Source organism: Phyllostomus discolor, chromosome 5, assembly GCF_004126475.2.
Source record: "Phyllostomus discolor isolate MPI-MPIP mPhyDis1 chromosome 5, mPhyDis1.pri.v3, whole genome shotgun sequence".
Taxonomy (NCBI): Eukaryota; Metazoa; Chordata; class Mammalia; order Chiroptera; family Phyllostomidae; genus Phyllostomus; species Phyllostomus discolor.
The window spans coordinates 4,938,895-4,961,116 of NC_040907.2; the positions used below are offsets into that span (position 1 = coordinate 4,938,895).

The window sequence follows — 22,222 nt, forward strand, 5'->3', positions numbered from 1 at the left end:
TTGTTAAAAAGACATTCAGCAGAATGCATGTGAAGCTCTAACTGGCTCCATGTTAGCTCCAAGCGATCCGTGAATCGGGCAGCACCCCATGAATCGGGCAGCACCCCACCGTACAACCAGAAGGGTGCCCGGAGCTGTGCAAATGCAGGCGTTTGTAATGGGAAGGAGGGTGGGGCAAGGGAGCTGGTGACAACAGACTGTGTGGGGACTCGACGTCTCTTTTTTGGGGAAAGAGAAAGCACAGGGTTGTTTTGCAGGTCACCTCATCTTTCTGCAGGGGATGGAGAGGGGCCGCCTGGACAAAGGGCCTCACTCCCGCTCGACCAGATCATCCCAGACTGGCTGGTTACGATTATGTTTCTGGGAGAGGTTGAAACAACAATTCGATCCTTTTTACGTTTACAGTACAATCGAGGGGGGGGTGCAGAGATTTCCCGTATACCCCCCTCCCACACCGAAGAGCCTTCCTCGTTATCAATGTCCCACGCCAGAGTGGGGCATTCGTTACCTCGGATGAACCTGCTCACCCCCCCGCCTCCCCCTGGACCTCTGGCAGCCACGGGTCTTCTGCCTCCCTCCTCGTGCCTTTTCCAGAATGTCAGGCCGTTGGAACCCTGCAGCGCGTGGCCTGCTCAGACGGGCTTTTCCCTTAGTCTCGTGCGTTGAAGCTTCCTCGATGTCCTTCCACGGCTGCCTAGCTCGCCTCCGTGGTCTGGACATGCCACAGGCTATCCGTCCCCTGCTGAAGGACAGACATCTTGGTTCCTTTTTTTTTTTAAGGTGTGTAAACTATTTATTAACAGACAAGGCCTACAGGTTTATTTCTTCCTGGACGCCCCTGGTGCGACGCCGATGGCCCGTGGTCTTGGTGTGCTGGCCGGGAGCACAAAGACCCCAGGAGTGGCTGCAGCGCCCCCCCGTGGGCTGGAATGTTCCTCAGCCACGCTGAGTCTCCCTGGGGCTCGTTGTCCTGACCGCTGGCCAGGACCTGGAGGTATTTTCCGTCCTTCCCGTCCTTCCGTCTGTCCGAGGGCCAGTCTGGGAGCTTGCACTGTGTGGATTCCGCGTGATGGTGGATGGTGATTCTACTTCACCCCCACCCCTGCTGTGAGCTCGCCCACCTGCCTTCCAGGTGAGGCCCATGTCTGCTTCCCTGGACACTGCACACACCTGTCTTCGCCCCGCACCCTGATCTGCAGAGATGTTATTTTCGGCTGCCCGTCGAGATTGGGGTTGAGTGTTTGAGAATGTGCTGGAATGTCTCAGGGGTCACTGGAGACACAGTGGCAGCCCGGCAGTGGCGGGTGGGCCCCTGTGGGACCCTGGTCACTTCTGAGTTTCAGCAAATGTGAGGAAAGCGGCTGTGAATATCCCCACGCCCGTGTTTGTACAGACGCCGGTTTTCCGCTTCAGGTAAACACCAAGGAGGCTGGTTGCCGGGTCCCATGGTCAGAGCACGCTTAGTTTTGTAGGAAACCGTCAAACTGCCGGCGCGTCCACCAGCAATGGCTGTGGGTCCCCATTGTCCCACATTGTCACCTGCACTCGGCATTGGCAGAGCTCTGGGTTTGGGTTGTGCTAACACGTGTGTCGCGGTTTCTCATTGTCGGAGTTTGTGTTTCCCTGATGGCGTAGGACAGGGCGCATCCTGTCAAATGCTTGTACGCCGTCTGCGCATTTTCTTTGGTGAGGTGTCGGTTAAGGTCTTTCACCCATTTCTTAATCGAGCTGTTTGTTTTCTTATTGTTGAATGTTAAGAGTTCATGTACATTGAGGATCACACTCCGGTATCAGGGGCGTTTTTCCCAGTTTTACCGACAAGTAGCTGACCCCCATTGCTGCACAAGTGTGGGGCGCACAGCAGGGCGGTTTGATTGACAGGTACCGGGGCCCAGTTGTTGCAGCAGGCTTAGCAAACACCCATTAGCTCATGTAGACATACTGATGTCTTTTGCAAATATTTTCTCCTAGCCTGTGGCTCGTCTTCTGGATAGTTCATGGATTTTTAACTTCTCAAAAACCAGAAAGCGGAATAAACAATCAAGCAGCACTGCGGGGACAGAGTTCCCAAGGTGGAACAGTTCAAGAGAAAACATAGAAAGACGACTGGAACCTGGGCTGCAAGGGCCAGGCAGACGTGCACAGAATAGGGCAGCCGCTTCCCTCAAAGAAGAGCCCCATGTCCCCGTGTCCCCATTGTCCCCGACCCCCAGGCCTGGGGCTGCTGTTGCAGTGAGTCAGGTGGGTGGTGACAAAATGCAGGTGCTGGTATGTCACTGTTACGAGAGTTGAGCCCCAAGTCGTGGGTTCTGGGAACTTGGACTCGCTGGTATTCACACGGGGCAGGGCATGGGAACCTGTATTCTGCTGCCCCCACGCCCCCTCACCTGTGACCGGCTCAGGCAAAGGCCCGCTGCTCCTCTCATACGGGAGAAGCTATGCCAACAGGGCAGCTGCCGACTTGCCCCCATTTCCCCACAGAGAAGGGTCCGGATGTCACCTCCGGGCCCCCACAGCCTGGGTCCACCAGAGCCACCTCCCCCCACCTCCCCACAGCATGGGCAATCAGTCTACCAAACGCACAAAAGAAAAATAATTGTTTTATTTCATTTAAAACAGCAGGGCTCTGACCTCAGGCTGGACGGTCAGGGCTCCCATTACAATTCTGCACGGGCAAAGAATCCTCACACTGCAACTACGCCGTCACGGGAAGTTTGTAAAAATGTGTTTTCTTGTCGGGGACAAGTGGGGGGCTCTGTTTGCACCCTCAGCCCAAGCCAAATAATAGCATTTATTTAAAAAACAAAACAAATCAACAAAAAAACAACTCCAAGGCACAAAGAGGCACCAAGGGCCCAGTAAACCGGATAAAAAGACCGAGGTTCCGAGAGTGCACGGGAGGCCACAGCACCTGTTCCGGCTGAGGTCACGCCTCTGTGGCGGAGGGGGAAGGTGGCTAAACATTAGCAACACTGACAGAGGAGAAAGCGTAAAAGGCACACGCTTGGCCTTCACCGGCTCACAGCACCACCTGCTTCCTTCCTGGGGCTTCCCCTCCCCAGGGCACAGGACTTCAGCCCCACGCAGCCAGTTCTGAACTCCACCCTCCCAGTGGAAGGCTCCGAGGAAGACTGTGCTGCGTTCCAGGCTGGGTCCCCACCTCAGGCCCAGCACTGCACAAGCTCCTCCCCACCCCCGCCCACTCGGCTGCCACCATGTACTGTGACACTTTCACCAGCTGCAAAAACGGGGTGGGCAGTGGAGAAGCTGAGACCGCAATACCCAGATGCAACTGTGGGGGGTTTTACAAAAACAGACAGCACAGCAGTGGCATCAGACAAGTGAAATGGGAACTTGGAGTCCTGGGCACCCAGAGATGCTCTTCGCTAGTCAGAGAGCTCCCTCTGCTGGCCATGTCTGGCAGCAGCAGCAGCCTGTGTGGGGAAGCTCAGGTCCGGCCCGCCCTGTGGGAGCTAAGGACTCCCCAGCCCACTTTTGAGCAGGACTCACTCCCGCAGCATCCTCTGCAGCCCAAGCTCAGCCTCAGCTGCAAAGCACTTCCTCATTGGCGGCAAGCGGCTTCCTGAGTTTCTGCTGCATTCGAGAAGCTCACTCGAGGGTCTGGACCAGCCACGTGCCTGTGATCTGCTGTCACGTTTTGGGGGAACCGTTTCTGTAAGGAGCTTGCCAGACCGGCCGGCTTTCTGGGGTGCGGCCCTGAGCTTTCTCGGAATCCTGAGGGGATGTTTACCTCTTGCTGATGTTCCTAAAGAAACTTTTTAAAAGAAACCAAAACCCGGGCATTTTGGACCGAGTTCTGCAGAGGACCGTTCCTTGCGGGTTCTCCTCCTGTTGCAGGTTTGCTTGTGAGAGCAAAACAGGTGCCCACAGGACGCTGCACCGTCGGTTTTAACCCAGAACCGCTTTGCGGGTCCCATGAGCCATCTCGGTTTCACAGAGCTCTCGTGGACCCCGAGGGAGAGACCCCCATCGGGTCGATGGTACTTTCCACCCAAGGCTCTGGCGGTGACACTTACACTTCCTGTCCCCAGCCAATGGCTTTCTCTGCGGCTTCACAGAGCAAGTTTTCTGAAGTAGAGGGAAGGGCTGGTGGAAGAGGCACAGAGTGTAGACACACACATGCTTATTGTAACTCCTTTCTCTCTTACGTGTAAATAACCACCCCGTATCACTTCCCCAGCCAACTCCCAAACCTTCACCTTCGGGGAGGGATCAGTATTTGGACCACTCATGAACTCTCTGGCCACCTTTCCTATACAAACTAAACCAGGACGTGAAGAAGCCAGACCCCTCCCAACACACCTTATCCCAGTGTCCACAGGCACAGACCTGAGAGATAGGGGATAGAGGGGACGCTCCCCAGGGGGTCCCTGCAGTGGCCTTCCTTGCTCCTGTCCCAGCCCTGGCCTTGGAGGAGGGCGCCTGTGTCTGAAGTGACTGGTGGAGGGAGGCAGGGGTCTGGATTCGAGTGCCCTCCACACCCACGGCCGGCGACCCCCAGAGAGACCCGGGCTGGTTCCGAGGGGACCCGCAGCCCCGAGCAGCTGTGCTGGGCTGTGCTCACAACATTCACCAGGAAACCTCACGGGAACTGGGTTCGAGGTGACTGGCTCTTTCTGAAAGGCCATGCTCTCCGGGGAAGGTCACCACCACGACACACCGGCCATCTGCTCCATGACATCTCGGCGGGGCCACATTGCCGGTAACCCCTGACATTTCATTTAGGACGGGTACCTGGGGGACATCTCTCGTTCTGCTTAGCCCACAGGGGTGGGTCCTCGGAAGCCGATGACCACTGGGCCACAAGGCAACCTGGCAGCAATCGCGCACCGCCGGTCTCCCCGCATCTCATTGCCAGCCCTCGGGCAGACAGACCCCTTGGGTGCAGCGGGACACGGGTGCATGTGGACACGTGCCACCTGAGAGTCTAGGAGGTAGAAGAAGCTGAGTGTCCGGCTGTCCCTGCCAGCAGGGCCAAGAGCTTCCCCAGCAGAAGGCCCCCATCACTTCTCCGCCTCTCGGCTCAGACCGCGGGTAGCAGGAAGGCTTCCGGAGTGGCGGACATCCCTGCCCACTTCCTGCAGTGGGACTCGGTGCCACCCGTCCTCCCAGGGAGGGAGCACCCACACACAGAACTGGGGGGGAAGAGCTCAGGTGCGTGGACGTTCATCGGGGGTCCACCGGGGTCCCTGCGTCTCCCGGCTTGGAGGGCGCAGGAGCCTTGGGCGGGCCGGCCGGGCTCTCCGCAGGAGCCTGGGGAGGGCAGCAGCAGCAGCAGAGGGAGAGGAGCCGGGTCCGGACGGCGCGGGTGCAGAGGACGAACATGATGCAGTTGGCACCTCCCTGAAACGTGTTCCCGATGCCCTGTCGGGAAGGAGAGCAGAGCGATGAGCGCCAGGGCTGCAGTGGGTCTCAGCACACGGGCAAGGGGGCCGGCGAGTGCTGGGGACCCCAGGACCTGTCCTCCACCCCGGGGGCGAGTCTGTGGTGGCCCTGCCCCTCGGGCCTGCAGCAGAGCTCTGGGCCAGTCTGACCGGGCAGATGTGGCCCAGGCCTGTCCCCTGGTCTTGCGGGTTGGGAAGGACCCAGGATCAGTCCACCCTTCTGGGTCCACTCCTAGGCCGATGGACAGCACCTCGACATGCCCCGGGCTGCACTAGAGCCACAGGGACCTTCCACCTTCTCCCTCGAAGGCTCCCCGTCCCGGGCAGGAAGGCAGGCGTGGTGGCGCTGAGCCCCTGCCAGCCCCGAGTCCGCGGACGTGCTGGGACGTGCCTACTCTGCGGGGGGCAGCCATCGGACCCTCCTCGGGGACAGCGGGGCCGGGGAGGGAGGGCAGACCCCCACACGTACGTGCAGAACGACCAGCACCGGGGTCTGCACGGCCGGGGAGCCACAGAGGGTCAGGACGAACCGCACGGTGCTCCACACCCGGAGGCAGATGAAGATGACCGGGATGAGGACCAGCTTCTTGTCGGCCATGGAGCTGTGGTGCTGCAGCCGGTGGGCCTCGGACAGGATGGGCCGGTACTCGGAGAGCGCCTCGTGCTGCGCAGGGGACACGGGGGGAGGACGTGAGCGGGCCAGGCTGCCCTCCAGCTGCGCACGGGCACCCAGGCCTTCCTGGGGACTCAGACTCGCGGGAGAAGGAAGCGGAGGCCTGCACCGCTCCCCACGCGCACGCTGGAGGCCCGGGCTCCCTGTCTCCTCCATCCACGGCCTGGGCCGCATCACCACGGGACGCCCACAGCACCTCTGGACTCTGGACGTGAAGCCTACCGCAGGCCTCCCCACCGCAGCTGACGGAAGCGCCATCCCACCGGGTGCCCAGGCCGAAACCTGGGGGTCATCTCTGATTCCTCTCTTCCTGGTCCAGCCCTCGTCCCACCCCTGGGCAAGTCCTGGGGGGCTCTGCCTTCAGAAGAGTCCCGGGATCTGAGACTTCCGTCCACTGCCACCAGCGTGGCCCAAGCCCCATCTGCGGGGGCTTCTCTGGAGAGCCGCTGCCCCCTCTGAGGGTCTCGCTCCGTCCCCCTCGCCACCCACCCTCCCACGCCCCTGCTACGGCCTTGTTCTCAGCACAGAAGCAGCACAGTCGCTTGAAAACCTAAGTCAGACCCCGCCGGGCTCCCAAAGCTCTTGGTGGCCCCATTTCCCAAGGTCCTCACGAGGTCTCCAGCTCCGGGCTAGCGCTGACCTCGCTCAGGCCACTCATCCCTCCTCCACTCCTCGGCAGCCACACAGGTCTCCTCGTTATTCACCAAACACACCGAGCACAAGCCCCGCCTCCCCGGCTGTGCACCCGCTGTGCCCTCTCTCGGGAGGCTCTTGCCCACCCATCTGGGTGCCTCATGCCCTCGCCATCTTCCAGGCTTCGCTCCCACGTCACCTTCTGAGTAAGACTCGTCCAGGACCTCACTGAACAGCAAGGGCCTTTCCGTGCAGCCCCACCCTGCAGCCAGCTCTTTACTTTGGTCCATTTTTCACGGCTCGGTTCACCCTCCTTCCTAGACGTTGCTCTCCCTTGTTCGGCAGGCCGACTGCTTAGGGTGGCCCCCCGCCCCCCAGAGTCAAGCTCCCCAGACCCTGCCCCTCGGGAGGAGCTCACAGGGGGGCTCCCCCCAAAGCTGGGGCACAAAGAAGAGGTGAGTAGGCGCCAGCTTTGGCTCCCCGGCCCCCAGGCACCCCCTTCAGGTGAGAAGGGGGGGGGCTCCGCTTCCAGATCACAGCGGGATTTGTAAAAACAGACCAGACTGCTCACAACAAAGATGCGCTCTGGAGCCTGGCCCTGAGCTGGGGGCCCCCGCAGGTGGAGGTGAGAGGCGGGGCCACACACCTGGCGTCTCTGGGCACCGGAGCTGCTGCAGCTCGCCTGCTCGGAGCACCTGCCTCCTCCCCCGGGGCCTTCAGCAGCAGCCCCTTCCAGGACCTGGCCATCGAGGGCAGAGCCCGCCTGCTCCTCCGGCGCCTGTATTTCCAGCTCTTCTCCTTCGCTGGAGGCCAGGAACAACTCCCACCAACGCCTCCCCGCCCACCCTTCTTTTTTTTTTTGGAAACACTTGCGGAGTGGCGGACCCACCCTCCCATGTGGGGATCGGGCCTAGAGGCCCCGGCTTCTGCCCATTGCAGGAAGGGCAGGGCGGACAGACAGACGGACGTGAAAGGGCAGCTCCGGAGGAGCTCAGGGAGCCCGGGAACCTCTCAGGGCAGTGGAGAGGAGGAGGAGGAGAAGGCGGCAAAGCAAAGGGCAGCCCCTGGTCCAGGCAAGAAGACAAAGAGGGATTCGGACCAGCTGGTAAGCCCTGCCGGCGGGCTTCTCTGCAGCTGAGCCGGAGGGGCAGCTGGGAGCGGTTCTGAGTAAAACACCAACCAGACGCCTGGACTCCGGTAGGAGTGCAGGGTGGGGACCAGGCGTCACCGACTTCTGCCGGGAGCACCCTGCACACTCCGAAGTGGCTGCTGAGCCACTGGGGCATTCCTGCCCCAGACGGACGACAGGGACACCCCACCTGTGGTTCCAGCCCTGAAAACCCAGGGCACTGCACCAGCGGCCCTGCCCAGCCAGCCTGGAAGTCCACGCTCAGAGTTCCAAGGGAACCTGTCTTACTGCTCCAGCCCCTGGTCGCCTTTTATCTTTTACTGCAATTACTTACACTTCTGCCCCTCCCTAGGACAGGACCCCTCCCCAGTCTGAGTCCTCAGGCTGGACTCCCACCGCCACACAGCGCTTTTGTATGTAGTAGATGCTCAATAAACATGTGCTGCCCTGGCTGGCGTAGCTCAGTGGATTGAGCGCGGGCTGCAAACCAAAGCGTCGCAGGTTCGATTCCCAGTCAGGGCCCATGCCTGGGTTGCAGGCCACGGCGCCCAGCAGCCAGGAGGAAGCCCGAACTTGACATCTGCGGAACTAGGAGCTAAGAACAAGGAACAGTTGGTCAGAGAAAGACCATTCCTCCCTAGAACCTCTCTCTGGCCAGCCGGCCCGGCGTGTTGGTGTAGTAATCCCTGAGTGCCTGGGAAGTCTACCATTGGTGACATCATTTTAATCACCAAGGATAATGAGGGGAGTTATTGTCTCAGTGATGGGGAGATTCACGGCCTCCCCTCCCAGTTCGAGTCTTACTTGGATACTGCTCACCTCTCATCTAAATTCCTGCAGTAGGGGGGTGGGGGGAACTGAGCCACTGCCATGGTCTGTCCAGGAGGGGGCAGTAGAGGGCTGTGGCTGAGCACACAGGCTGAGACTCTCTTCTCCAGAGTGGAGCAGGTTTGGGGAGCCCTTAACCCCCATAAGGCCCCTCTCTGTCACCCACAAAGGGGGAGACACAGGGCCTGCTCCCTGCAGGGCTGTGTAGTCAGCAAACCAGACAGCACCCCGTGCGTGTAATGCATGGTGCCCCCCGTTACCAGTTCTGTCCCAAGGGCGGCGGAGCCTCGGGCCAGGACTCGGGCAAGCCCACAGGGGGCACAGTGGCCCACGGAGCCCCGGGCCGGGGCCCTGGCGGAGACGGGGGTGGCCGTGGGCACCTACCGCCCTGTTGATGTGCTTCCTGATGAGGAGGTACAGCACGGGCAGCGTGACGTAGGCCAGCATCTCCCACAGCTTCCCGGTCAGCAGCATCCACAGGACACGGTCCTCTGCCTCCAGGTCGATCCAGCACCAGCCCACGGACACGTCCGAGGCGTCGTAGCCGATCTTCTTTAGAATGACAGCCGCCACGGTGATGGTCAGCGGGACCCCCCAGCTGAGGGACGGGAGCAAACAGGCACCGGGGTCAGGCCCAGGCCCCCAGCACGGCCAGCAAGGGTGAAAGGGCTGGGGTGCCCTTTAGACAAGGAGGGCCATGCCTCCCCTCCAAGCGTCCTGGAGAAAAGAGGGGTGGGAGTCCTCAACGCCCCAGCCCCGCTAGGCCCAGCTGCCCAGCAGCCACCCCCTGACCAGCCTGGGCAGAGGGGTGCACACTGGTGGCCTGGGGTGGCTGGAGCAGGGAGGTCCGAGCTCCGTGTGCCTGCAGCAGGATCTGGAAGGGGGTGGGGGTTTCGGGCGGACACGCTTCCCAGGGCCGGAGGCCCCCCCGCCCGCTCTGGGGGAAGAGGCAGTGCCCTAGCAAGAGGCCTCTAACGCAGAAATGCCAGGGCAGCACCAGGCTCACGGTCCTGCAGCGTCATCACTATCCCCAGGGCAACCCAGCAGGGACGAGGCCCGAGCCCCAAGGCCCTTTCCCAGGGGTCCCCCTTCCAGTGTCCCCAGCACCCGCTCCCCCAACAGGGGCAGCAGGACAGAGCCCACGAAAGTGAAAGGGTTGTGAGAAAGGCATCAAGTTACACCCAAGAGTCCGTCCATTTTAAACGCTTGTTCCATGCAAACCCATTTATCTGCTAAGTTAACATACAGGGTGGGGCAAAAGCAGGTTTACAGTTGTGAGGATGCGAAACACAGAGTTTCTTCTTCTATTTTTATTTATTAATTATTGTACTATTTTCCATGCGAACAGCTGTAAACCTCCTTTGGCCCCACCCTGTAAATCAGTGGCAAACTGTTTTGTGGTGACAAAGGGTTACCTTTTTAAAACTCGTGCTATTCTGGGATTTTAGGACCCCGGGTCACAGCCACGAACCCATGAGGGTGAGGGCCACGTTGGTTCACTATTGTCACTGGGTAGGGACAAAAGAAGAGCCTGCTGAATGAATGAATGAATGAATGAACGAACGAAAGAACGAGCGAATGAACTTGGAGCCACGTGAGTCAGAGGTTTCCCCAGTTCCCTCCATGCATGCCCATTACTTACAGCATGCACATCATTGAAAAGGAAGGGAAAAGCTTTTAAAGTGGCTGAAACAGCAACCCTGAAGTTATCCTTGCGGTTTCCTGTCTGTTACAGGAAAAGCGCCACGTACAGGGACAGTCACAGCAAAGGAGGCTGGGCTGTGGCGGAGGGTCCCCACTCAGGCTGGAAGGGGGAGCAGGGCAGGGGCAGGACGAGGGCGTCCTGGGCCGAGATCCTTTCTCCCTGCTCAGCATCCTGGCAACCCTTACGGGAGACCCAGGCACCACACGGCGACAGACAAGTTCCGAGACTTCAGCTGTGTCCCCACTAAAGCTACAAAGGGCTGCGTTTCCCCTGGGTCACTGCGGGAGCCAGAGTGGAGGGTGTGCTGGGAATTGCCAGACAGAAGACCCAAGAGGCAGAAGGGTGGCTTGGAAAGGGTTAAGGACGTGGGCTGATCAGTCAGAGCTGTTGTCTCAGCTTGAGCACAGATGGCAGCTACCTGGTCTGGGAGCTGTCCAGAAAGGTGTTTCAGTGGGAGGTGGTGACACAGGTGAGGTCGGGGAGCAGTGGGAATGGCGTGGGAGGGACTGTCCACTGACCCAGCAAAACAGGCTCCCCCAGACTCGTAAACTCACAGATGCGGGCCAAGCTCAGCAACGGGCTCTCCAGAAAAACGCACTGGTACGCACGCGTGCCCGCGTGTATGTGTAAATGCACACATATACATTTATTGTAGAAGTTGCTGGTATAAAAGGTGTGAAGCACCATTTATAAGGAACAGCACACAAAACTCCTAGCTGCAAACGCCATGTGGCCGGCTGAACCTCACAGGATGTTTTATGGATTTTCCCTGAACTCCGGTTACGTAGCCTCCCTGTGGCTGCAGGTAGTTCCAGGACATGCAGCTGGTTGATATTTTCCTTAACAAACCAGGAGAGAGTGAAACACGGAGGGCAGAAGGGAGAGGATGATGCCGGAACCTCGCTGATAAGCGAGCAACTTCTTAGCGGGATCAGGTGATAATTTTCCGACACTAGAAGAGTATTTCTTTTCTTTTTCTTTCCCCTGCTCTGTGACCCTGCCTCTTCTCATCATCTCCTCTTGAAAGACTGGGTTTCCTGCCTGCCCTAGCGTGACTGCCCTCTCTGTTTAAGTTCAGAGACAAGTAACACCTTTAAATTCAATCTTTACCAATGAACGTATTCTCCATCACTTTCTGAAGTCCAGATCAGGAGTCCAGCACATGATGCCCTCAGGCCAAATCTGTTTTTTTTTTAGATAAAGTTTTATTGCGACACAGCCACACTCATTCACGTACACAGTAGCGGCGGGCGCCGGCAGGCAGCCACAGCAGAGCTGAGCGGTGCAACTGAGATCACGTGGCCTGTGAAACTGAAAATACTCACTCCCCGGTCCTTTACAGGAAAAGCCTGCTGACCTCGGCCCTCCGCATTCAACAAGCCAATGAATCAAGCCCTGATCTGTACTGTGTGCCAATTTCCAAGGTGTAAATATTCCCGCCATGGCCAAGGGCAAGCCACCAGTTCAGATGCAGAGCAGCACACCATTGGATAGGGTTTCTATCACACGGACCCAGCAACGCAACAACTTTGAGTGCACAGAACAGAGGAAAATGCAGTAAAATAATCAAATGTAATCCAAGTTTGAGTATTGTTATGACTTTTTAATACAGGAAGGGAGACCCCCCCCCAAAACCAGGATTATCTTCTGGAGGGCAGGCCTCTTGTAGAACAGGCTTCTCCTGCTAGATTAGTGCTCTAGGAACCCATCCGTAACAGTGTGCCAGCTGGTGTTGTTGTGAGAGGTTGTGTTCGGCTTCAGTGAATTTTTTTGAAGACTCTTTCAACATCAACACCATGAGGAGTGTTCAGCAGTTTCTGGCCAGAAACAGGATGACCCTGTGCCCCACCCTCCCTATTCACCCGATGAAAAAAAGTTCTCAGAGGGAAATGTTTTGCTGATGTGGAAGAGGTAAAACAAAAATCATCAGAAGCACCAAAATAGAATTCAAAAACTGTTTTGAGCAGTGGAAAAAATGTCTCAATCGCTGTATTGCATCAAAGGGAGAGTACTTTGATGATGACTGAAGTTTAAACATGTAAGAATAAACACACCATTTTTTATACATAAATTCTACTTTGGGGGAATTTAATAATAATAATTTTTAATAGTTAACTAATACTAATTTTCCAACACTGGAAAATTATCTGATGCCACAAAGAAGTTGCTCAAATTCACTTAAGTTTGTATAATCTATTTTTTAAGTAATGGCTGTATTTAACAATCAGCCCACAAAATGCCCTAAAATCGAACCATCGAGTCCCAGCAGCGGGCTGCAGGACACCCGATGTGGACAGAAAAGGCAAAGGGCAGGGAGCTGAAGAGGCCCCCCGTTCTCCACCTACAGGGGGAGGCGAAAGCGGTATTTCGGGGAACCCCAGATAAGCCCAGCTGTGCCCAGGCCAGGGGACCGCCCTGAGCTGTGGGTGGCGGGACTCTGGAAGGTACTCCACAGAGACACCTGTGACGTAATTCCTGCTCTCCAGAAACGTACACTCCCCATGTCTAACGTGCACCACCTACCAGTTCTCTGTTCCCCCACAAAAAAGGTCACCAGCCCAAAACTACACACCACCAGGACAAGGGAGGTACGGCTTAAACACAGCACGAGTAAAGAAGACCAAGGGCTTCCGCTGGCTTTGACCTAGAAGTTCGTGCGGTCGGAGAAGCTGCCGTGATGCCCAGACGCAGGTGCGGGCGCACGGACAGGCCTCTACAAGCCGAGGAGAGAGGCCTCCGGGGAAAACCCTGCCCTCCCTTCCAGCCTCCAGGACTGCGAGAGAACCTCTCGTGGGCGTGTAAGCCGCCCTGGCTGGGGCACTGTGTCAGCTACAATCCAGGACCCTGACACAGGGGTCGTTTACAACCTGCTCTGGGCAGAGGTCCCACCCTGGCTCCCAGGCAGGCCACCCCCAGAGGGGGAGGGGGAGACAGGAAACACCCCACCCCCACCACACCCTGCCGGCAGAGCTGGGAGGGAGGGGTGAGCTGACCAAAGGCATTCTGACCTGTCACGAGGAGCTTAGCTCTTCTTAGAACTGGCTCCCTTCTTGTTTCCCGGTCTCCTCCAGGAAAGTGGAACTAGACCAGGCAGGTGGGGAGCGAGCCCGCGCTCTGCGCCGCTGGCCTCTGTCAGCTGACCTCAAACAGGCGTCTGTCCCCAGGGCAGCGGGTACTCTGGGCTTCCCTCAGAGTTCCCAGCTTCCCCCAGAGTCAGGGCGGGGGACACCTGTGGCGTCAGGGAGCCACTCCCACTTCCCACTTCCCACGCAAGTGGGAATACCGACCCCCCGCCCTGTGCATGAAGCGTCAGCCGGCCAGGGGCTCAAGGTCTGCGCACCGGTTTGCCCCCACTGTTGGGTGCCTACACGCTCCCTCTCCCACACCTCACCCTTCCTATAGATCTTGTAGGAGGTGGGGGGGGGGCTTGGCTGGGGAGGCAACAAAGGGGTCTTCTGCCCCTTCTGTAGGTTAGATGGCAGTGCCCGTCTGGGTGCCTTGTAGCCTAGGGAAAGCCTTGAGCGTCGACATAACAAAAAACCGCTTTGAGAACAAAACTATCAGGCAACAATGTGCCGATTCAGAAAGCTCCTGGGAGAGGGGCGGAGGCCCCAGGGAACCACAGCTGCAGCCAGACGGGCCTGCTCAGAGGAATCACAAGGGCCAGGCGGCCTCCAGGTCTCCCTCCGGAACAATGGGCCCTAATTGTTAAGTGAGGAGCAGAGGAGCAGGACGTGGGAGAAGTTCAGGGAGTCAGCCGCTGGCCAGGCCGCCACGAGGTCACTCTGCAGCTGTAGCTGCAGAAGGGGGGAGGAGTGCCTTTGGAACACACCCCCGGCACCATCTTCGGCAGCCCTGGTGCTGGTGGGCAGCGAGGACCCAGCGCTCAGAGGTGCTTCTTGCCCACCGGGGTCCCGCCCGGGGAAGGACGGGCAGGTCCGCCCTTGCCCCAGGGGAGCGGGGGAGGGGCAGCCTCTGCTCCCACAGCCCCCACAGTGGGCCTCCCACGGACACGCAGAGACACTGTAGAGGACTGTGTGCCACAGGGCAGTGTCCTTGGGGAACGTTTTGGAGGTAACAAAACAGGCAGTTCAGTTCTTGTGATTTTGGGGCACACTGGCTGACGTGGGGTGCCCTTCCCGCAGCCCCTGTGTCCATCCCTCGCTCAGACACTGCCTGCCCGGGGCCCTGACCCGGGGCCCCACAGCAGTGAGTGGCTTCCAGTTAGAGAGCCCGGAGGGCCTCCCGCCCAGGGTCACGTTTCCCCTTTTCTCTGATGGGAACTTCCTGCTCCCCAGAGTTGTTGCGTTTTTCATGGTGAACTCGGGGTGCTACAGGTTCCTTCTTCCTCCAGAACCCCCAACAAGTCCCAGAGCATGGGCCAGGGGTCCAGGGCCCATTCCTGCCCAGGGTCGTGCCCATGCCCACTCAAAACTCACTGGAGCCCTGGCTGGCGTAGCTCAGTGGATTGAGCTCGGGCTGGGAACCAAAGTGTCCCAGGTTCGATTCCCAGCCAGGGTACATTTCTGGGTTGCAGGCCATAACCCCCAGCAACCGCACATTGATGTTTCTCTCTCTCTCTCTATCTCCCTCCCTTCCCTCCCTAAAAATAAATAAGTAAAATCTAAAAAAAAAACAAACTCACTGGAGTCAGAAGTCCTAAGACTGCCGGACATGGCCAGCTGGGCCGGGACGCTTGTGCTGTTGTCAAGGCGACATCAGGTGCCCCCAGCCCGACTTTCCCTCAGGCTCATGGGACATGTGGGGTGACGCCTGAGCCAGCAATGGCCTGGAGGTCCCGGGGGCTTACGGCTGGGGGGACAGTTCCCTGACCCGGCCTGACCCAGCTGCGGCTTCGCTCAGAGCAGCCCACCTCCTTGCGGGGGATGAGGGGTGGGCTGCCCACAGCAGGGGCACGGGTGGCTCCACGCCACCTGGGCTTACCTCGTGGGAGGGGACCTGACCCACACAGCACCTTCTCAGGTGAGCACCCTAGCGGGCGGCCACGGACGCACGTCCACAGGGACATGAAATACGGGCGTCTCATCAGGCCGCCTCGACAGAGTGGAAAGGGATACAGCACAGGGCCGCCCTTGAACCCTGATATCCTCACGCAAGCAGGAAACTCACTCCACAGTCCTGTCAACGGGCGCCGAAAGTCTGAGGAGTAACAGGGCGTTTATCTCAAAGAGACACTCATCACGAAAGGCAAACAGTAACTGCAGCGGAGGACGGGCCGGTCACCCCTCGGCCCAGCGATCCAAGGGGCATCGCCGGGAGTGGAACAAATCAAAGTCGCCGAGAGGAAGCTGCGAGAACAGGCCTCGGCGAGGTTCTGGCCAACAGGGCAGCATCTGAACCCACCCACGAGGCCGCGCCAGGAGACCAAGCAGGGGGCCACGCCACCACCTAACGCCCCGCACTGTTCCCAGAAGCCCCCATCAGGAGACGCCAGGGAAGGTGGAAGAACATTCCAGACAGCAGGAGCAGAGAGAGGCTGGAGGCTGAGTTAACACAGGAGCCCAGGCCTTCCTTTGCTATCGGGACGTTACCACAAGACCGGCAAAATCTCGGTCAGGGCCACTGCCCGTCGGCTAACAGCACCGCCCCCGGGTAACCCCTGCCCCCGCGAGGCCCACGTGCTCCCGGAGAGGCCGTTCTTGTCTTCGGGGAACACCCACTCGGGGGCCACAGGCCCGCTCTCAAACGGTTCCGGGAAAAATAGCTGGAGAGGATAAAGGTAACGTGAGAAATCGTTAATAATGGGGGCAGTCTGGAAAGTTAAAAATAAATCATTGTCAACTTACATCTCAATTTAAAAAAGGCATTGCCAAGGCCGAGAGACAAGACGGAACCATAAAAGGACTGAGCTTGGAGTTCCAACGAGGAGCCTCCCACTCTGTGGCCTCGGGCTGGTCTCGGCAACTGTAACTGGAGGGTGATCGTCCTGTCCCTTCCTTCACTGGTGGCCAGTGAGCGAAGGAATAGGACAGCATTTTGCAAGAGCTCAGCTGCGGCTCACATGAGATACAATTTCCCTGAGGATGATAAAGTTGAAGCTGCCCTGCCCAGGCCGGGTAGCTCAGTTGGTTACAGTTTCGTCCCCCTGCACGCAAATTGTGGGTTCAGTTCCCGGTCATTCTTCATATTAACACATTGTATGCAGGAAACGTATTTATATGTTTTACGTTGACTGGTAGTAGAGCACGTGATAAAAACTACCCACAAACAATGTGTTAAGAATCAACCAACGAATGCAAAAATAAGTGGAACGACACATCGATGTTTCCCTCCTTTCCTCTGTCTCTAAAATCAATCAGTCAATAGAAATACAACAAAAATAATAAAGTCTAAGCTGCCCTCCTTCTCCAATGAGAAATACAAAGTCTTTCTGCAGAGGCCGCCACGATGGGGCCCTCGCAGCAGGCGCCTCCCGGGAGGCTGTGCGCGGGCTGGGTTCTCTCCAGCCTCCTGCTGCCCGAGGCTGCAGTCAGTTTGATAGATGCTACTTTCACTTAACGCCGAGTCCTACCATTAGCAAGATGACGTACGGAGTTCACAGACAGCACTGGCTGCGTGACATTTCCGGCGGGGGCTGGGGTCTGTAGCTTACTGCTCCCTGTTCTGTGGACGTGGAGACTGCCCTCAAACTCTCCCCGTGGTAACCATGCCTCACGCACTCCTTCCCACATGAGGCTTCGCATGCATTTTGGATGACCTCCTTAGATGAGGTCTCTATAAATAGGGTCACTGGGTCAAGGGGTGTGAACCAAATACTTCCCACATGGGTTATTCTAATTTACATAGCCAACAACAATGTAGGAAAACACCAGTTCCTTTGGCATTTATCACATTCGTATTCTGCCTTGCTTTTTTTTTTCTTAATTTAATGAGGAAACGATACCTCAATGTTATGACTTGCATTGTTTTAACTACTAACGGGGGCAAACTTTTTTTTCCCAATATGTATTTACCAACTTTTACTATTTTGTCTGAACGCGGCCTTGGTTCACTTATCAGGATATGGGTCAGTTTTAAAAAAAAGCAATTCCTAAAAGCTCTTTACCGATACAACCTTTTGTGGAGTCACATTGTAAAATACTTTCCAAGACTTCCAATACTATCCAAGTGGGATGACCTTCGGTTGTTTGAAAGGGTGACAAGCTGTGGCAGTGTAGCCCACGTCTGAGGATGCGACTTCTCCCCTGGACGGGTACATCTGCAGCAGTGAACTGACTCTCCAAAGACGGACGGTGAGGTGTGCTCAGTGAGGTTACTAGCCACACAGTCTGGGGGCACCTAGGTCGGCAGGTGAAGCCGCTTGACAGGTCTCACCCATTCTCTCTGTCTAGCAAAATGTGAGCGCTAGCTTCTGAAAGGGAGTAAATCGTCAAGGTCCCTTTCTAGCTCGGGCACAGGTTTTGTTTTTTTTTTTAAGATTTTATTTATTTTATTTTTAGACAGAGGGGAAGGGAGAAAGAGAGGGAGAGAAACATCAATGTGTGGTTGCCTCTCGCACGCCCCCTACTGGGGACCTGGCCTGCAACCCAGGCATGTGCCCTGACTGGGAATCGAACCCAGAACCCTTTGGTGTGCAGGCTGGCACTCAATCCACTGAGCCTTACCAGCCAGGGCTCTTTTTATCTTTTACGAAGCAGGTGGATCACATTCAACAAATAAAATGAACAATTTACATTTTTTTATGGCCAGCAGGGGACATGCAGATTTGCTTAGGAGGCCTTTCCTAAAGAATCGCAGCCCTGGCTGGTGTAGCTCAGTGGATTGAGCTCGGGCTGGGAACCAAAGTGTCCCAGGTTCGATTCCCAGCCTGGGTACATGCCTGGGTTGCAGGCCAGAACCCCCAGCAACCGCACATTGATGTTTCTCTCTCTCTCTCTCTTTCCCCCTCCCTCCCTTCCCTCTCTAAAAAATAAATAAATAAAATCTTTAAAAAAAAAAAAAAAAAGAATCGCAGAACGCCCCCTTCGCGGGAGGTACACAGAAAGAGCTCCCAACTTCGGCTTCTCAGGAAAGTAGTCATTTCTACAGGAGCTTCATCACTTACGAAATATACTGGATTCAATATTTTTAAAAGGAGGGGGGAAAGAGAAGAGAGTCTTGCAAAGAAAGTCTCGGGCACCTTCTCGAGTACACATGAACTCGGGTGTACACGCTGCCCACACCCAAGAAGCCGGCCGAGGACCAGGTCTCGGAAGTGGACACGGGTCAGGTGGGAGGCTCTGCGGGGAGGAGAGGCACCCGCGCTTCCTGTGGGTCCCTGCAGCATCCGGGGCACTGTTGGAATGGCTCGCTTCAAATCCCACCTCAACAGCTGAGAAGCCGGCCGTTGAGTTTCCCAGGGACCAGCTGGCCCCTGGCCAACAGACTCTGAGAAGAGGTCAAGTGACTCTTGCAATCTTGTGACCTCACTGTTGTAACATCCAGGTGACCCATCTCCACTAAAGTGCTGACTGTCCTCAGGCTTTGGAAGGCACTCAAGCATGTCAGGGAGAGGGCCTATAATTAGGACAGTATTTGGTGCTCTTATCTGGGGAGGGAGAAGAGGGAATTCACCCTCCGAGATTCCAGCCCCAGTTCAACACAGGACGGCACCAGATGCCTAAATCTTGATACTACACCCAGAGGGGGTCAACCCTCTCCCTCAGGTGAGGGGTAGTGATGCGATGCTTCAACATCAGGGCAGAACAAGCCTTCAGTTTTCCCTGCTCTCGGATATTCCAGGCAGCTGGTGGCCCTGGTCCAGAGCAGCCTCTGCCATGACCTCAGCCTCAGAGTTGCTCAACTCTAGAAAGCTAAGATCATCTAGAACACAGACAACAACAGACAGGGGCCTGAAGTCTAGAGACGAGCAAAGAGAAAACAGAGAAGACGATCTTTTGTACATTTCACAGCCGAGGCACCGCGGTCGGCAGAGGGCTGGATAAACCGGCAGCACGGGAGTGGCCGCGCGCACCACGCCTGCGCGCGGGTTGCAGGTGGTGGCTTGGGGTTGGGAGCTGCTAGGCTCTTCAACCTGGGGCAGCCACCTAACTCATCTCCCCAGCCTGGGGTCCAGGTGCTTCTCCCTCTGTGTGGCACAGAGGGCCAGGACGAAGTGAAGTCGGAGCCGGAGAACCCAGAGCGTCCTCCTCAGACCTCCAGCTGCATCTAAGCTACCAGGGCCGAGCTCTAAGGGCGAGTTCTGGCCTTCCTCCCTCCAGGAGTGAGCTGAGGCGCCCACCTCGAGGAGGCTCAGGTGGGGGGCAAGGAAACAGAGGCTTCCCTCTGCAGTGATGCTCGGGGCAGGCCCACCTCTCCGGAAAGCCTGACATGGTCCCGCTGACCCTGGGGAGTGAGCAGACACCGTCTGGCAGGCTCCCAGCCAGGGATCCAACCAAGACGTGGGCACCAGACCGGCGTGAGGGCCACAGGGGCAGCAGGCAGGGCCCAGGCGAGAGGGTGGGGCGGGGAGGGGGTCTCCAGGAAAGTCAGCGCCGCGGCCACCCACCTGACGACATGGAAGGCCCAGAGCAGGAGTCCCCCGTGTCCACGCGTGGCGCGGACGATGCTGAGGTACAAGTAGAGGGCGATGGCCACGGTCCAGAAGAAAGAGCTAGTGTTGGCGAAGGTGGAGAGCGCGCCCTGCAGCACGCAGTCCCACGAGGGGCCCGAGAAGTCCTGTAGCACCCCATAGAAGTAGGAGACGGCCGACAGCAGGTCGGCCAGCGACAGGAAGAGCAGCAGGCGCCGCGCTCGGCTGCGCAGGTCGGGCCACAGGGCGTGCGTGGCCACCAGCAAGCCCGAGCCGAGCGCGGAGAGCACGCACGACAGCAGCACCACGGCGCGTTCCGACGGCACCAGTTCGGTGGGCGGCGCGGGCGGCGGCATGGCTGGGCGAGGAGGGGCCGGGCTGGGGCCGAAGAGCGCGGGCGCCGCGCGCACAGAGGCTAGACTGCCCGTGCGGCCGCCTCCGCCGCCGGCGAAGACTCGGTCCCGAAGCGCCCAGGGCGGGCGTCCAGGGCCCTCCGCGCCCTGCGAGCCTCCGCCCCTCGCCCCGCCCGCGCCGCAGGGCTGGGCTCCAGGCGCCGCCCACGCCCTCACGCCACGCCCCTGCGCCCTCTGCGCCTCACCCCCCCGCCCCCGCGTCCCGTCTGCGACTCCTGGCCCCGCCCCTAGCCCCGCCCCTCCCTTAGCCCCGCCCACATGCCCGCGAACGCTCTCTAGCCCCAGGCCCCTGCTCCCCCACGCTTCATCCCGGGCCCCGCGTCTGTCCCGTCCGCGCTCGCGCGTGGGGATGTCCTTAACACTGGGGACAAAACCCACTCTGGACGTGTGGTCCTCCTCCCCTGACCGGCGGGGCAGAGCGCTCGCGGGCCCGCGGCGGCTACTTCCGGAAGGGGGTGTGGACACGTTTTCTTGCAAAGAGCACCCTACTGTAAAACATTCAGCCTTTGGGGGGGGGGGGTGCTTGTTTTAAAGAAACAGTTCCGATTTATTGGTTTCGTGCATCGTTTCTTATTCTTGTGACGTCACTTGCATACCAGAAAAGCGGCACTTGGGAGTGTACAATACACATTCCCAAGGCCCTGCGACCGGCATCCTGGCCGAATTCCGCAGCACGGCCGTCGCCCCCCAAAGGGACCCCGTTGGTGGTCGCCGCCCGTTTCTCCCTGCCGCGGCTCTCGGCGACCACCGACCGGCCTTTGCATCTGGTTCGCCTGCTCCGAGCAGTTCGCGCAGACGGATCCGACAGCAGGCGGACCGGCCTCTGTCCCCCCACCGCGTTCTCGAGGCTCGGCCGCTTTGTAGCGCGTGCCAGCGCTGCACCCCTTTTCTCGGCCAGACAGTGTGCCCCGGGGTGGACAGGCCGCGTTAGTTCTCCCATTCGTCGGCTGATGGGCCATTTGCGTGCCCAGTGTTTGGCTGTTATGATTAATCCTGCTATGAACACTGGTGCACAAGTTTTTGTGTGTTTTCAGTTGTCTTGGAGTGAAATTGCTGGGTCGCAGGGCTGCTCAGCGTTTAACTCGGTGTGGCTGCACCGTTTTATCCCACCACAGCGATGTGCGAGGAATCCGGTCGTTTCTTCTCCTTCTCCTAACACTTCATTATCTGCTTTTGGGTTCCCACCATCCCGGTGGGTGTGAAGTGGTGTCTCATTGTGGCTTTGATTTGCATCTCTAACTACCGTGTGGGACGCCTTGTCTTGTGCTTATTGGCCATTTGCATATCCTCTTTGAAGAAAAGTCCATTCAATTCCCTTGCCTATTTTCTGAGTTTATCTTGTTGTTACTGAGTCGTAAGAGATCCTGATATATTCTGAATACTAGAAATGTATCAGACTTACAAAACTTTTTCTCCCATTCTGTAGGTTATCTTTTCACTTTCTTTTTTAAGTTTTTTTAAAATTTTTATATTTTTATTTTTAGAGGGAGGAAGGGAGAGGAAGCATCAATGTGTCATTGCCGCTCACACGCCCCCTACTGGGGACTTGGCCCACAATCCAGGCATGTGCCCTGACTGGGAATTGAACTGCTGACCTTTGGTCCACCACAGGCCGACACTCAATCCACTGAGCCACACCAGCCAGAGCCCTTTTCACTTTCTTGTGTCCTTTGAAGCACAGACGTTTTCATTTTGCTGATGTCCACATCACCTACTTTTTTTCTTCTGCTGCTGGGCTTTTGCTGTCACATCTAAGAAGCCATTGCCCAACCCAGATCAGGACGATTTGCACCTGTGTTTTCTTCCTTGCCCGTGCCTCACTGTTTTGGTTACCGTAACACTGTAATAAGTTTGGAAATCCGGGGCCAACATTGTTTCTCTTTTTCTGTATTGTTTTGGCTGAT

The 22,222-nt window shown here is 57.7% G+C and overlaps 1 protein-coding gene across 1 annotated transcript; it reads right to left on the reverse strand.

Moving 5' to 3' along the window:
* Nucleotides 1–3,570: 3,570 nt before the first annotated feature.
* On the reverse strand, nt 3,571–20,401 carry GPR157 (G protein-coupled receptor 157). Its single transcript, XM_028512583.2, has 4 exons — nt 19,882–20,401; nt 9,053–9,266; nt 5,875–6,069; nt 3,571–5,385 (listed from the first exon to the last, which is right to left on the reverse strand). Exons 1-4 carry the CDS (start codon nt 20,259–20,261, stop codon nt 5,188–5,190), a joined length of 987 nt encoding a protein of 328 aa, XP_028368384.1. The 5' UTR covers nt 20,262–20,401; the 3' UTR covers nt 3,571–5,187.
* Nucleotides 20,402–22,222: the final 1,821 nt, after the last annotated feature.